Below are 16,879 nucleotides of genomic sequence, written 5' to 3' on the forward strand. Positions count from 1 at the left end.
TGCATCATTTATCACTGTTAGCAATCTCATTATTCCATTAGTGCTTGTTGCTATTGTGCTTAAAGAACATTAAAGCTTCTCTTGTTCCTAATTGTTTCATAACATAAGAGAGTTATTTTAATTCATTAATAAGCATCTTGAATCATTGAGTAATTGGTATTGCTAATCTTGTTTCATTGAGATAAAGCGTTCTCTAAAGTGCTTCATTCATTTGCTATTTTCATCTTGTAATCTTGTGTAACATTGTGAGCATCTTGATTTCAAGTGGTTTAAAATTGTCATATTGGAGCATTTTACATATTGTAATCTCATTGAAGCAATCACTCATAATTGCATCTTCATTCTATGACTAGAAGTGCATTTTTTAAAATTTACCTCCATGCATAAGCTTGGTTGTAGGAGAGATAGGACCACCTTCCTCATCAAATTCGAGGAGATTAGACCCTCATTTGCAGTTAACATAGGTGACCTTGCAGTTCTCTTGTGGGCAATCCCTTGTAGGAACAAAGACACTTAGGTGGTTAGAATTCCACTGGAGGTATCGTTAATGAGGTGTCTAGGTTCATAAAGTTGATATTTGCATGTAAACCCTCTATTTCTGCTAATAAAATTATTGGTTGTACTTGCAATATTCTTGTTGTACATGCTATTTAATTTGCTCGCCAAGTGTTTGTGAAAATGTTTTCTCACTAAATGTTTGACAAAAAGAAAATTTTGAAAATTTGTGAGTTAAAATAGCAAATTTTAGAAAAGGGGATATTTCAGGTCCTCTGGATGAAGCAAACCTTGCAAGACATACAAGTAAAATATGATGATCCTATTTCAATACTTTGTGACAACACCAGTGTAATAAACATCTCCAAGAATCTAGTGATGCATTCCAAGACCAAGCATATTCCTATCAAGTTTCACTTTCTAAGGGAGCAAGTCATAGAAAAGAATATCAAGCTAGAGTATGTTGGGATGAAGGAATAGATTGCAGACATCTTCACCAAACCACTTCCCAGAGAGACATTTGAGTATCTCAGACAAAAACTAGGAGTAATTTCTGCTCCAAATTGATTTGCACAATATTCAACAAAGAAAGACAAGGGGAGAGACAGTGTCAGGGGGAGTTACCCTTTGCCATTGATGTCAAAGGGGAGAGAAAGATCAAGAAGCACGAAGATAGGGGGAGCATGAGCACTGGGTTAGTATGATGGTTGCCATCAATGACAAAGGGGGAGATTGTTGAAAGAAGTTGTCATCGATGTCAAAGGATGTCCAAATGGAATCGAAAGTTACATATTCAAAAATATTGTTTTTGGATTTTTGATGCCCCATTTGGATACTCTATATTTGAATGTACTTTACTCCATTGATCTAAGTCAAATGGAAAAAAAAAACATATATGGTTGGAAAGCTTATTCCGAGACCTTTCCAACGGTATATGGCACTCCCTCTAACTCCTCACGGTTGAGGAGAAATGATTTTTTGAATATTCATTATACATTTTGCCAGTTGCACAAGCAAGTCCAACCAGTGGCAAGTCAACCTAGCTAGTGTACAAGTTGGCACATTCTGGACCTCGAATGCACTATAAATAGGTGCAAGAAGGAGCGTTTCAAGTCACTCGCTCAAGCAAGTTCGGACCTGTTTAAATAAGTGAAGAAAAGGAGGTGTTCCGAGGTTCATACTTCATGAACTAGAAGTGAAGAGGAGCTGATTTGGAGAGACTTTATGGGGAAGGATTTTTGTCACATTTTTGAAGGGTTTTTGGTTTATTTTGGAAGGATTTTTGGCACACTTTTTGAAGGTTTCTTGTCCTAGTTAAAACAGTGATTGTAGACCTGTTCTTGAGGGTTGAATTCTGTCCCCTTTGAAGGCTGAATTTCAGATCCATGTAGAGGGCCTAATTCCAGCGTGGAAGGTTGATTTTTAGGACCAAAGTTTTGATACAAAGAAGGATGAACTCAAACCTGTTTTGAGGGCCAAATTTTGGTGTGTTTGAAGGTGAGTTTCAGGTCTATTTTTGAAGATCTAACACTGTTCTCTGTTGAGGAGGCCAAACCTTGTGGAGGAGGCAGAGTTCTAATTTCTTGAGGGTTGATTTTAGGTGCATTAAAGTCCAAGTTTTAGTCTTGGTTTGAGGCCTGTTGTGGCTGAGTTTTGCTGATAAGGAGGCCGAGTTCAGTGATCATTTGTTGATGGAAGTTTTGTTGCTAAGAAGATCATGTTTGGGGAATCGAGTGCTTGTGTGAAGGGAAAGGAGTAGTTGCCAGGAGGGTAGGATTTCTTTGACTAATATTGACTCTTGTACAAGCTTTGGTGCTGATAAATCAAGGAGTTGGTACTGATAAACGAGGTAGTAGGTGCTTCCTTTCAGTTGGTGTTGATAAATTGGGGAGTTCGTGCTTCCTTTTAGTTGGTGCTGATAAATTTGAATGTACTCTCTATATATATTAAGAAAAACATTCTGTGGTTTTCTCTAGTGTTATCAAAACCTGACCAAAACGGTCTAAATCGGCCGGTCCTACCATTTTGAGGAAAAAATTGGTTTGGACCATTGACTTGAACCATTTTTGGTTGGTTTTGTAATGGAACTAACCGGTTTGATACCGGTTCAGTAAAGCTGTCTAGAACACAACAAGTAGGGTCCATTTTTCTTTTTTTTCTTTTAATTTTTGTCTTGGTTGGGCACTACGCCACAATAAGTGCCTAATATTCAAGCCTGTGGCCCTACTTTTGCTATGCAATTCATGGTAATGTTAAATTCATAAAGTAAAAGTGACATTCTCCTTTATCTTTCATTTTGATCCTTTTGCTTAAATTTTTAACATTACCATGAAATGGGTCAAGATGTTTGAGAGTGGTTTCGAGTCTTGACTTCATTGGATTTCATATGGAGAAAGAAGAATTTTAGATCTCACTCAAAATCCAGTAGACTTAATAGTTTTTCAGGATTTCAGGATTGGGGGGATTGCAATGTTTCCATTGAAAAATTTGTCATGCATGAGGGTATTGAACTAGCATTTAATCAATAACACCAATGCCTCTGGCTACCTTCATGTTAGTGGCATTTTTTGTTGAACTTTGTGAAATTTTTAATCTATTGCAACAACTGGAAATTATTCTTCTAATTGATTAAAAAATTAAGTGCAATTTATTTGCTACGACAAATAACGAATAAAATCACAACCGCAATTTTCACCATAAAAACATTGCAGAAAATAAAATGCTAGAAATTGTAAAATATGGAGCACACACACAAATTTGACACAATTATTTTGTACAAATGTCCCCTGAAAAGCCCAATGTGGGAGAACCAATGTAGCAGATGAGGGTTTAGTTTATTATGCAACAAAAAAAATTTGAGTACAATATGGATGCCCAAAATTGGCTATCCTCCAAGAAAATATACTGCTAAAATTATTTAGAGGAAATTCCTCCCTTTTGCAACTGAAATCGACCCCTCTGACCTTGTCACACTTCCTCCCGACAACTTGCGTTGGCTAGACATGCGCATTGCTTGACCCAGATAATTCACACTGCTTGCTCGCTGGCTCTAGATGAGTCGTTCTGCCTCCCTCTGGCCCTGTAAGTGACTCGCTCTGCCTTCTAGTTGATCTCCCGACCTCCAACAATTGAAACGATCACTTTCTGGCACTTCGAACTAGGGTTTCTGGCTACTCAGCCTCTTTGCAGAAATAATTCGGCCTCCCAGCTATGCTGCTTTGCTTCTAATAAACTCTGATAGAAAAGACTCTGCTGCCCCCTCAATCTCACTCTTACATTCCTTCTGGCTCGAACTTCTCTCCCTTGCTCGATCTCTGGAGCTGGGTTGCTCGATCTGATAAGGAACTCTCACTACTGTAGTCTATCGAGCTCCAACCCTATCGACATCCTCTTATAATCTCTCATTGGTGAACCAACGACCGTGATTAAATCCCCATCAATGGCTAAGATCATCTCTAAATCGATTCATGTGAGTTTCTACAAAATTCTCCCTTTTCTCAATTAATTCCTATTAATTAATCACTTTTCCTAAGTTAGACTTTAGGAAATATTTAATTATTGACTAATTAACTTAATTGAGCCATCTCTATGTGTTTTCTCCTGAAATGTTTTTTGGGTTCTGGAGCTCTAGTGTTTGTTAGCTTCTCTGACCAAAGTCGAGACAAGAACACTTGTTCGATGCTTCAAAAATTAACAAAATCATCTATCGTGATCCTACTAAAAATGTACCCATCACTTAAACAAAATCTTGGATTGACATGCTAAGCATTTGTCATCCTATCTTAATGCTTAGAGGGTGATATTGATGACAAAGATCCCAATATAGGCAAAGATTTTGATGATATGTAGGTATTTGTTGTAGCATGATTTTTTTGGATGCTAAAGGCCATCTAGGTCCTGTTTTTTGATGTATTTTCGGTTCAAATATGGATTGCATTCGGTGTTATTTTGGTTATTTGCACCCTTACATCCTCTATAAATGAGAACTTTTTCTTATTGTGTATAAATGGATTGGATTAATATGTATTATGGATGCACATGAATATATGTGGTTTTCTTTAAAATTTGAATATTTTATGTGTTTTTGGTTGACCGGTTTTTTGGTCTGGTTTTTTTACTGGTTTCCGCATGGTTCTTACTGGTTTCCGGTTCGGGGGGTCTACTAGTTCAATGACTGGTCCAGTTCTGATAACGTTTATTTTCTCCCGCTTTGGGCTTCTATGTAAAAATCTCTGTGCTCTATATATTTATGTGCTTTCCTTTATATATGTGGATGCATTTACAAGTTTTTGAAGTTAAAAATTGTTAATATTGATTCAGCCCCAGTCTTGGTGTTGTTGAATGTTCCAACACTTGTGGGTGTGGTCGATTACCTACACGGGTCATGGTCAAGGCATGGTAGCTCTTCTCCGTGGGTTGAGGTTGCAGTCTCATGGTTTTGGAGGATGAACATTCATCCTTGGTTGGAAAAACCTTCAATCGGCTAAGCCAATTTTCAACGTTTGTCTATGATCCATATTGGATCAACTATGCATTACAAGTTAAATTTATGTGATAAATTTATTATTGATGCATACCCTCAATTGTATGAATCCTAGATTAACTCATAAGTTTATTTCAAACCCTTGTTAGATGGCAAAGTTTTTGTGTTTATGTCAACCGGTGTTGTTACTCTTTCTATTATAAGAATATTTTTATTGTTTATGGCAGTTGGTTAGTATTAGTTACGTTAACACTTATACATAAACAAGAAGCTCAAGTACCTTGACTTGAGAGCAGTTGTTTCTTGTAACCTTTGATGGTTAACTTTTATATCTGACATGTTTATAAGTTTTGGCACTTCATTAAAAAACTTTACGTCTATTGTTCGTATTCAACGCATGCTGCCTATATCTCTAAAATGACAAATTAATGTGCTAGTTTTTATGCGGTTGTGGTTTTCAAATAGATCCTTTACCTGAGTGGTGGTATTTTAACAATATGTTCATCAATTGGCAGTTAGTCGGCACCGATGAGTTAACTACATGTGTGGGACTTGTGATTCGAAATCCAAAAACGGGAATGTGAGTTTCCTTTAGCTTCATTACCATTGCTCATGTTCATTTTCCTAAAGATGGTATTCATGAGATTATGCAAATTTGTACTTTTACATTGATTATCTAATTCAAGGCCTTTTACCCATATTCTACTCATTCCTCTTTACATGCAAAACCACAGGACATCTGTTGGACATTTAGACTCTGTGGAATGTGTAGAAATGGGTCTGCTGCAAATGCTGTCAGCAGTGTTATCTGAGGAAAATGATGCTGATTTGGAAGTCTGTTTCCCTTTCCGATGTTTTGTTGGGTTTCTTTTTATATATGCTTTGATATTTTTCATTATAGGAAAATAGCAAACTGAAATGAAACTTTTTTTAGGATGATAGATTTTTTGCATGTCTTATTGAAGTAATTCTTTCTTGGTCAAAAACAAACTTTTAATTTGCATTCTACGATGGGCTGACATGATCTATATACAAATTTGTATACCTGCAGGTACATCTTATAGGAGGTTTTGATGATACAAATGGACTTTTTAAGAGAGTCTTCGGACGTGATAATTCTGAGACAAATGAGACTGTGAGAATCCCTCGCTAGTGCATAATGAACATTTTTTGGACTCTTGAGAAATATTGCACAAGGAAATAATGAATGTTATGACTGATGCCAATCCAATTGAATCTGGGTGCAGCATAGCAGGGATAACACTTTGCTTACACTCCGGTCAATTCATAATCTAGTATCGAATGGATATTCCTGGCCTCTGTGTTTGAGAATTGTTGAAGTCTTACAAAGCATGAATTATAGCTTTCACATTCAAACGATGTGTGTCCTTAATCACAATACATTGACAGGCCCAAATGGATTTGCTTGCCCTATCATCAGAGGCTTTGTGGTTAGTTTTGTTCCTCTTATTCTTTTCTGTTTTGATATTTTTAATTATTTTTAGAAGTTTAATTTTTTTTATAAGCAAGGCCATTTTCCTAAATGAGGGTTAATGAACTCTTCACTAGAAGCTTTCCTCTTGAGTGATAGATCTTTGACAATTACGTTATTTCCATGTTTCATAGGCCATAAATTATGCTGCCATCCTCATTTTGTTATATCTCCTTTCAAGGAATTACTCTTTTATGTCAATTATGGGGCTTAGCTTGGATATCTAAGTCCTGGTTGTGTGGAATGCTCGACTTGGATTAAAGTTTTCAATCATCAGGGAATTCTAAATGCTAATTATTATTGCTCAACTTGGATTAAAGTTTTCAATCATCAGGGAATTCTAGCAAATTCAAGATTGAAGATGCTCCATCCTTCCCAGAAACATTCTTTGGCCTTAAGTTACATATATATGCAGTTGCAAAATATGGAATAAATTCAAAACCAAGACTGTCTAATTGAAGGCGGTATACATACATGCACAGATCCATAGAAGCACTTGTGAAATGTGTTGTTTCTTTAGGCGCTACTTGTCAATGTAATTGTCCCCAATAACCTTGACATGCATGATATGAATGGTGTCTTGTACATTGCAAGGATAGGCTTATATAGCCTTTAAGAAGACCATTGCCGTCATTGGAGTTCTCTTGAATCTTGAGGAGTTGGAGCAAGGTTTAGTGTTGCCCACTAAAGGTTTGAAATATATGTATAGGGAAATAGGAAATTTGGCAGAGTGGACTTAGGAAAAATGGTATGAAAGGGACAAAGTGAATGATTTATTCCCTCACCTTCTTTGTTAATAGCTTCTGGGGACTGTTGCACAGTTTTTGTCAAAGTTCCAAGGAAGCAGAAGTACCAAATTCTTTCAACAAGATCGGATAATCTATCAACAGTTCATATGTCATTGTAAACCCATTTTGCAAGTTATGTAATATAAATCATGCTAGTAAGACTGTGAATGTATGTAACAACCTAGGTAAGCCTATTATTTTGGCGAGAGTGTTGATTTGGGGTAGCATCGGATGTGCTCTGGCCATGAAAATTGGTGGAGAGACTAAAGCACATGAGATCTCCAAGACCCAGAAATGGTTTGGGCAGATTCTAACCGGTTTGGGAGATATTAAAATAATTAATATTTTTATTGAAGTTCCTAAGTCTAAACTTAGGAAAAATAAAACATTAATGGGTATTAATATAAAACTGGGTTAGAAGTTTCCAAAAGTCATGGATCAAGCCAAATCTAATCGTAGCCGTTGATTAGAGATTTAATCTCGGCCGTTGAAGGACCAACAGGAAAAGTATAAGAAGAGGCTTGAGGGTTAGTTGGAAAACGCACTGAGGGAGACCAGTTAGTTCGATTTCTGGAGCGGGGTTAGCTGAGAAATTTGAACAAGTGGTCTGGAGAGCAGCAGGAGGCAACAAATACAGAACAGAGAGTCGGAAACAACACCACGGGAACAACGTAGAGGTTGGAGAGGCAGACGCAGAGGCTGCAAACTACGCAGTCACTGGAGGGCCTGTGTGGGTGACGCAGAGAGGCCCAGTGCTGATGCCGAGAGGTAGGGGCTAACGCAGAGGGTCTGGGAGCTACGCAGAGGTCAGCCAGGCTGACGCTGAGACTGGGGCAAGTGCTGAAAATTTTTCTCTCTGTTGGGTAAGCCAGTTTGGCACCTAGTTGTACTGAAGATGTTAAGTTATGGTATGTTCTATGCTTAGAGCAATTTACTTTTCTTTCTTATTATTATTCATAGATTAGCAATCACATGTGCATAAGTAAAGTGCAGATAGAACATTAAATGATCAACAGAAAACAAGCCAAGACAAGAGACACAAGATGTGGCGGCTAGCCAGGGACAAACCCCACAATGTGTGGGGAAACCCTTTGATCAAATCTTCTTTTATCTTCAATAATTCAGCAGAGAGAAATAGTACAATAAATCCGATTTATATCAGCAGTAACAAACCCTAGATCAACAACATCAACATTAGCAGATTCATCATCAAAACTAGGGTAGTCGATATCTCGCAAATCGACTGTCGGATCGGCTTGATTCCACCACCAAAAAATGCGGCCTTTAGAGGAGGTACAGATGGACCTACAACGCAGTCCAAAGGAGGAGATCTGATGGTCAACGCTGGTCAAACTTTGGATCTGCAGTTGTAGCTTCAGATTCAGTAGCTTCCTTCCACGTGTGAGAGAGAGTCTCTTTTCTGCGCAATAGAGAAGAGCCTCTTTTCTGCGCAGAAGAGAGAGAGAGAGAGAGAGAGAGAGAGAGATGTGATGAGATGAGTGAGTGCAAATGAGGAAAAGTCCTCCTGTATTTATACACAACTGTTGATGTTTGAATAGATGCGAGTATTGGGCTTCTGAGCCTACATTAGTTGTAGGTCGGCTTGATAATAATTCCATAATCAAAATAAATTCATATCTTCATAAATACTTATCAGAATCGGATGATCTTTAGATCAATCCTACACCTCTCGACGAGAAGAATATAATAAAAATATTATCAACCATGAATAAGATGATCCACATGATGTTTGGCCCTAGTTGCCAATTTTAACACTCCCACACAACTAGGGAGAACTTCATCTGTAATCTGTCTGTCGGTTGCTACTATTCATCCATCAAATGCACTGCCCTGTACAGCCTGACCCTTGCCCTGCTCTGCTCTATTTTGCCTGGTCTGCTTTGTCTTTTTTTGCCCTGTACTGATCTGTACTGCTCTGCTTTGTTCTGCTCTGCTCTGCTCTGTTCTGTTATGCTCTGCTTTTGTCCGAATTATGAAGAAGAATAAATGATCGAGGATGTATCATACTGACTCAAAGTCAGTCTCAGAGTATGTACCACTAGTCCCAGACCAGTCTCAACCAACTCGAAGTCAGCATCATAGTGAGTACAACTCCTACCACTGGTCCCATCCCAGTATCATCCTCCACTGACTCAAAGTCAGTCTCAGAGTGCATACCACTGGTCCTAGACCAGTCTCAACCAACCCGAAGTCAGCATCATAGTGGGTACTACTCCTACCATTGGTCCCAGACCAGTATCACAGTCTCAGAGAGTGTACCACTGGTCCTAGACCAGTCTCAACCGATCTGAAGTCAGCGTCATAGTAGGTACCACTCCTACCACTGGTCCCAGTCCAGTGTCGCAGTCTCAGAGAGTGTACCACTGGTCCCAGACCAGTCTCAACTGACCCGAAATCAGCGTCATAGTATGTACCACTCTCACTGGTCCCAGACCAGTACTGCATCGAGCCGAGGTCAGTGTCAGAGTATGTACCACTAGTCCCAGACCAGTCTCAACCGACCTGAAGTCAGCGTCATAGTGGGTACAACTCCTACCACTGGTCCCAGACCAGTATCATTGATCCCAGATCAATGAAGGTCATCCTAGCGTAGGGAGTATGGTAGATACAATGATGCGTCCATCGATACTACTATGGTCTCTAACTTCATTTCCCTGCTCATTGATCAGATGAGAGGTACTTCCCATGAGTCCCTGACTACATGGGTAGGATGCCTTGACAGGAGAACTTAATCAATCCCGTCCTCACAGGAGAACTAATCATCCTGCTACACAATCACCATGGAGAACACATCATCTGGGCCTCACAGGAGAACTAATCATCCTGCTACATAATTGTCATGGAGAACACATCATCCAGACCTCATAGGAGAACCAATCATCCTGCTACATAGTCATCATGGAGAACACATCATCCAGACCTCACAGGAGAACCAATCATCCTGCTACATAGTCGCCACGGGGTGTACATGTACACCACCAGGGGATAGTGAATCACCCTGTGGTCATATGTCGCTCCAAGAAGTACCCCGCACCCCCCCGGAGCTCCCAGAGCTCAATGCATCATACAGGACCCTCATCGGAGGGTCTTTGAACAACACCAAGTTGTTCTCGGAAAGTCAAGAATTTTACTTTCCCTAGGGGCTTTGTCAGAATGTCAGCGACCTATTCATCTATACCAATATGTTGGAGCCTTATAGCTCCCTGCTGCACCATATCTCGAATATAGTGATACCTGATATCGATATGCTTGGAGCGATCATGAAATACGGAATTCTCTGACAAACAAATCCCACTCTGGTTGTCACATAGGATCACAGTGCTATTCAATGTAAATCCAAACAGCTCACTGAAGGGCCTTCGCAACCAGACTGTCTCACAGGAGAACATGCTAGCAGCAATATACTCTGCTTCAGTGGTGCTCAAGGCCACCGACTTCTGCTTCCTGCTCATCCAAGATATCGAAGCAGATCCCAAGGAGAAACAACACCTGGAAGTGCTCTTACGGTCCTTCACATTGCCTGCCTAATCAGCATCAGTGTATCCAAGTAGTCTCACATCTTCGGCAGTGTATCTTAACCCATAAGTGATTGTGCCACGAAGATATCTCAACAGATTCTTAGCACCAATCCAATGTATGTGGTGAGGTTCAACCATATGTTGACTCGTTGACTGTGAAGCATATATCTGGACGAGAGTTCACTAAGAACATTAATGCTCCGACAAGTTGTTGATACTCGGTAGCATTTCGTAAAACAGGTCCATCACTATCGCTTAACTTCTTGATGTCAAGCTCCATTAGGGTAGTTACAGGCTTGCAGTCCACCATACCAAATCTTTCCAGAATCTTCACCACATATTTTCCTTGAGATAGGAAAATTTCCCTTGGCTTCTGCCACACTTCAAGTCCTAGGTCCTTCATTTCAAATTCAGAAGCCAACTCCCTCTTACATTTGTGAATGAGAGGGTCTGCACCTGTTAGAAAGATGTCATCCACATACAACACCAGTATGAGAGGCTTGTCATCTTCAACCTTAAAGTAAAGGTTAGGATCGACTTCACTCCTAGTGAATCCCAGCTTCATCAAGTAGCTATTGATCCTCTCATACCATGCTCGGGGTGCTTGCTTCAGCCCATAGAGAGCCTTCTTCAACCCACATACATGAGATTTTCGATCATAAATCTCAAATCCTTCGGGTTGCTCTACATAAACCTCTTCTTTGATTGAACCGTGCAAGAACGCGATCTTGACATCCATCTGATGTAGGTTCCATCCTTGTGAAGCCGCAAGGGCTATGATCGAGCGGATGGTTGTATATCTGGCAACAGGTGCAAATATCACATCATTGTCTATACCTTCCTTCTGGGAGAAACCACGAGCAACAAAACGAGCCTTATACTTTTCAGTACTTCCATTTGCTGCATGCTTTATCTTGTAAAGCCATTTAGAAGTGACATTTCTCATCCGTGGGTTTGGGAACTACTTCCCAGACATCATCTTCATAATAGACTCATATTCTTCGGTCATAGCGTCCTTCCATACTTGATGCTTGACGGTATCTGAGAACGATGAAGGCTCATTTTGTATGATCGTGCTCATGATGGATAGGTATCCCTGATACTTGTTAGGTTTCTTACTTTCACGGAAGGTTCCTCGGGGTGCAGCATGTCCTTCAGCATCATCAAGTAGCCCCCTAAGCCATGAAGGCCTCTTCCTAGAAGAGTAAGGCTTAGGTGTATAAATAGGATCCATAGGTTCCTCCACATCAGGCATTGTTACATCATCTACCCATAGAAACTTTAGAAGTCTTTGATCATGGAGCATGGCACGGACAACTTCCACAATCGTACGGTTCTTCCTTTCCGCCACACCATTCTGCTCAGGAGTATGTGGTGTAGTAGTCTCCCTCTTAATGCTAGCCTCGGGTATGCCTGAGTGAACCAACTGTAATATATCGGAGGTCTTGCTTTGGCTTGAGGGGAATGGCCGCCTTTTGAGCTTTCCTTCGGCACATCCTGGACATACACCTTCTTTCTCTACTCGGAATTCGGGCATCCCTGTCACCATTTGTCTTACATTAGGTAGAGCTTTATAATGAAGGTCGGAAAACCTTTGATGCCAAAGTTCGGACTGAAGAGATGTGTCATAAGACATGACACCTAGCGGACTTCCATCGACCTGATATAATGAATCAACACGAAACCCAAGAGTAAAGGCATTTTTAACATTATTTTTCTATACACGTACCTTGCCATTGTTGAAGGTCACCTTGTAGCCTTTGTCTTCCATTGCCGAGATGGACACGAGGTCCTTTTTGAGGTCAGGTACATATAATACATCCTGTAAGTGGATCATATTACCTTGATTCAATTTGAGAGAGACATTGCCTACACCTTTCAAGGGATATTTCATATTATCTCCAAGGATAATTTCCAGGTTAGTTTCTTTCTCTATCATATTATGGAGAACTTCTTTGTAACCAGTGAAGTGCCTTGAGGCACCACTATCAATGAGCCAAATTCCTATTGAGTCCGAAGGAGCAGAGGTAGATAGAGTAGCTGGTAGATAATATTCATCTTTCTTATTTTCAACAATGTTGGATTCATACCTGAAATTTCTAGCCTTCTTGAATGGTTGTCCTCTTCCTTGATTTCCAACATTCCTTTTACCTTTGCTATTGAATTTTCCATTCCTTTGATTGCCATGAGAGGGATTTTGATCATCATCCCGGTGTGAGTCCTTTCTACCAGGGCACTCCCTTGCATAGTGACCTCTTTATCGCAAACGTAACATCGTCCTTTTCTTCCTCCCTTAGGTCCAACCTTTCTTTTTGATTTAGTCTCGAAATTATTTCTTTTCTTAGCATGAGAAGAAAAGGCAACAGGAGGACCTTTAGGCATGGGCATTTCTTGCTCTTCTACCCTTGTTTCTTCTTGAATGCATCTAGCCATTAATTCCTCGAAACCAGGAATTACATTATTGTTCAGAAGAGTAGTCCTGAACACGTACAATTCGGATGGTAATCCTCCAAGAGTTATGAGTGCCATTTCCCTGTCAGTAATAGTCTTCCCAATAGATAGGAGATCGTTCCTGATTTTGGTGATCCTTGAGAAGTATGCTTGCATACTCTCATCTTTACCCTTCTTAATTTCCTTCAACTTATTTCTAAGAAACAAAACTTGATTTGCATCATTAACTTTAAATAAACTCACCAGTCTATCATAGATTTCCTTGGAGGTGTTCAGGTCAGAGATGTAGGCCACCAAGTGCTTGTCAATCGAGTCCTGGATGATCTTCTTTGCTTTGACTTCTTCGGTTTTCCATTTGTTCTTGGTAGCAGTAGATGCATTTGATGGAGGCTCAACAATATTGCCTCTCACACGGTCCAACACTCCTTGATCTTCTAGGGTTAGAACGATAGACATCTTCCATCCGTGATAGTCAGCTTTCTCATGGAGCTTGTCCGCGGTAGGAAAGAGTGATGAGGACCCCATAGTTCTTTTAGGATAGCCTTGCCAATCTTCTCTTCGGTGATTGCTCTTGCTCTTGCTCGAGCTTTGTCTTCACCTCAGCTCTGATACCATGTTAAGTTATGGTATGTTCAATGCTTAGAGCAATCTACTTTTCTTTCTTGTTATTATTCATAGATTAGCAATCACATGTGCATAAGTAAAGTGCAGATAGAACATTAAACGATCAATAGAAAACAAGCCAAGACAAGAGACACAAGATGTGGCGGCTAGCCAGGGACAAACCCCACAATGTGTGGGGAAACCCTTTGATCAAATCTTCTTTTATCTTCAATAATTCAGCAGAGAGAAATAATACAATAAATCTGATTTCTATCAATAGTAGCAAACCCTAGATCAGCAACATCAACGTTAGCGGCTTCATCTTCAAAACTTGGGCAGTCGATATCTCGCAAACCAACTGTCAGATTGGCTTGATTCCACCACCAAAAAATGCAGCCTTCAGAGGAGGTCCAGATGAACCTACAACACAGTTCAGAGGAGGAGATCTGATGGTCAACGCTGGTCAAACTTTGGATCTGCAGTTGCAGCTTCAGGTTCAACAGCTTCCTTCCACATGTGTGAGAGAGAGTCTCTTTTCTGCGCAGTAGAGAAGAGCCTCTTTTCTGCGCAGGAGAGAGAGAGAGATGTGATGAGATGAGTGAGTGCAAATGAGGAAAAGTCCTCCTGTATTTATACACAACTGTTGATGTTTGAATAGATGCGACTGTTGGGCTTTTAAGCCTACATGAGTTGTAGGTCAGCTTGATAATAATTCCATAATCAAAATAAATACTTATCAGAATCGGATGATCTTTAGATCAATCCTACACCTCTCGATGAAAGGAATCTAATACAAATATTATCAGCCATGAATAAGATGACCCACATGAAGTTTGGCTTTAGTTGTCAATTTTAACAGAAGAATTGCTGAATAATAAAATCCTCCCTTGCTGCACCGATTTTCTCACATTGGGTTTTTCCGGGGACTGATTGTCCAAAATATTTGTGTCGATGTGTTAATTCTTGTGCATGTGTTTGTTTCTGTATTATGATGTGATATCTGCAACATAATTTATTTTAATGTTTACTGAAGGATATTCATAAATAACTTATCGAGAAATAAGTAGGTAAAATAAATTAGTTGTTGCAGTGATGGAATTTCATAGAGAGTTTCATCCTAGGAGGTTTTTCTCTCACTAAATCATTTGTGTTTCTAAACACGAATGGTCAACAGAGTTTTTTCCTCCAATCTCACCCCAAAGCTAGGGTGGAATTCTTCGTTAAAGTCTTAGGTGAGTCCTAGTGTTTTAGTCGAGTCTTATATAAAAGTTATTTGAGAATAATTTAAGTTATTTGGCTAAATTATTTTATTACAAATCACTTGGTCTACTAGCTCATATTGTGTCGTAGATTGGGTATGTTTTTTGAGGGTCTAAGCCGAACGGGTATCCCCCTTTGAGGGTTGAAATTGTAAATCTTATGTAAAAAATATTTTAATGCATGGTCCCTCATACTTAGACACCATGGTTAAAATATTAGAGGGTGGAAAAAATAATTAATCCCCTCATGTGTCAATTAATTAAATTTTCTAGCAAAATTAAATTAAAATCCTAAGCCAGAAATTTAATTAATTAGAGTCAAAATTAAAATGTCTTAGGAAAATTAAATTCTCCAAGTGAAAAATTCGTGGGTCTTAAAAGAATTAATTTTTGGAGGTCCTCCACCAAGGGAATATTGGATATTTCAAGAAAAATTGGACCCTTGGGCCTTGGTGGTTAAGTCAAAGTCAAATTTTTGAGGAAATTAACTCAAAATAATTAATTTTGAGCTAATTAAAATGGAATTAAATGATAAATTCGAAAATTCTTCAAAAATAAAATTCAACGGCTAAGATTAAAAAATGATAAAGTATTTTTCGACGACCAAGATTATTTTGACAAGGATTAAAGAAACTAGTTGTTATTTTTCACTTGGAGGATTTATCTATAAATTAGAGAGTCATTTGAGTCTCTAGCAATCTGATTTCTGGAAAAGAAATTGCTGCTGAAGCATGTGTAAACGATTGTTCTGCTAGGAACTATTTCTTCTATCATAATAAAGACTTTGGGGTTGTAATGTTCCGAAATAGGAAAAATAGTAATATACAAAGCAAATAACACATGCAAGCACAAAATTTCCGAAAGTCAGTGAACACCCATGAAATCTCCACAAATACAACGCAGCTGAGCCGTTTTATTAAATATATGGAGCAAGAGTACAATGTTATGGAAGGAGTGCACTTGGGCTTGCCTAAGGGAAAGCTTGACAACACCCAGTTGAGAAAAAAGATTGCCCAGAAGAGAGTGTGAGCTGCCTACATAGGCCCTGCGCTGCCCCAGAAAACTACATGGTCTGTTGGAAATATGCTGCTGAAAAGTCCCACCTTCGGTTCTCAGAAAGTTCTGCAAATTTATCCTCAGGCTCCTCTCAATAAACCCACCAAAATCCAAAAGGGTTTGGCCTAGTTCTGACCTCCAAAAATCAACCCCAAATACCACATCCTCCTCAAACTAGTTGGAAAATACGGTTTGTCTGGAAATGTGCTGAAGCAGCCTTCCTATTCCCCCAAAAATGCTGAACTCCGCTCCCAGATGATCTCTTCAAACTCCTAGCACAACCCAGCTCCCAAACTCCTTTCCTCAACCTTCCACGAGTGCCCAAAAATTAGCTTCTACACCGACCTAGAAATTGTGCCATTGTTGCTATCTGGAATTGGTTCGAGTCCCTTGCTGGAATGCACAGATTGGCCTGAAATTGTTGCTGTAGCTTCCTCTTAATTTTTCCCACAAGACCCAGAAAGGAATTGGTCCCAATCCTTCAAACCAAAAAACCCACAAAATGGAACAATATTACCAACAATTGCTGGTTGGGAAGAAACCCCTGTTTGACCGTGTTAGAGTGCTCAAAAAATTTAGCCAAATTAATCTTGGCCTCTCCTCAGTCCCAGAAAAACCTAGAGAGGGTTGGGCCTAATTCCAACCTTCCAAAATTGGCCCCAAATAATTTGAGCACCCTCTACAGTTGGGTAATTCATACTGCTGGTAAATAG

At 39.5% G+C, this 16,879-nt stretch overlaps 1 protein-coding gene across 3 annotated transcripts in view; it reads left to right on the top strand.

Annotated features, from left to right (window-relative positions):
- Window positions 1–16,879, top strand: part of LOC149168030 (protein N-terminal asparagine amidohydrolase family protein) — a 463,798-nt gene that overhangs the window by 83,041 nt on the left and 363,878 nt on the right. For all 3 annotated transcript variants that reach the window (XM_089433302.1, XM_089433303.1, XM_089433301.1), the window contains 4 exons: window positions 5,494–5,558; window positions 5,713–5,812; window positions 6,030–6,113; window positions 6,226–6,429. In XM_089433302.1, the coding sequence (XP_089289428.1) occupies window positions 5,494–5,558; window positions 5,713–5,812; window positions 6,030–6,113; window positions 6,226–6,429 (453 nt within the window). The remainder of the gene's footprint in view (window positions 1–5,493; window positions 5,559–5,712; window positions 5,813–6,029; window positions 6,114–6,225; window positions 6,430–16,879) is intronic.

The sequence above is a fragment of the Pinus tabuliformis genome, chromosome 5_1 (assembly GCF_031772625.1).
Source record: "Pinus tabuliformis cultivar Carrire ecotype Pingquan chromosome 5_1, CPIR1, whole genome shotgun sequence".
Lineage (NCBI taxonomy): Eukaryota > Viridiplantae > Streptophyta > Pinopsida > Pinales > Pinaceae > Pinus > Pinus tabuliformis.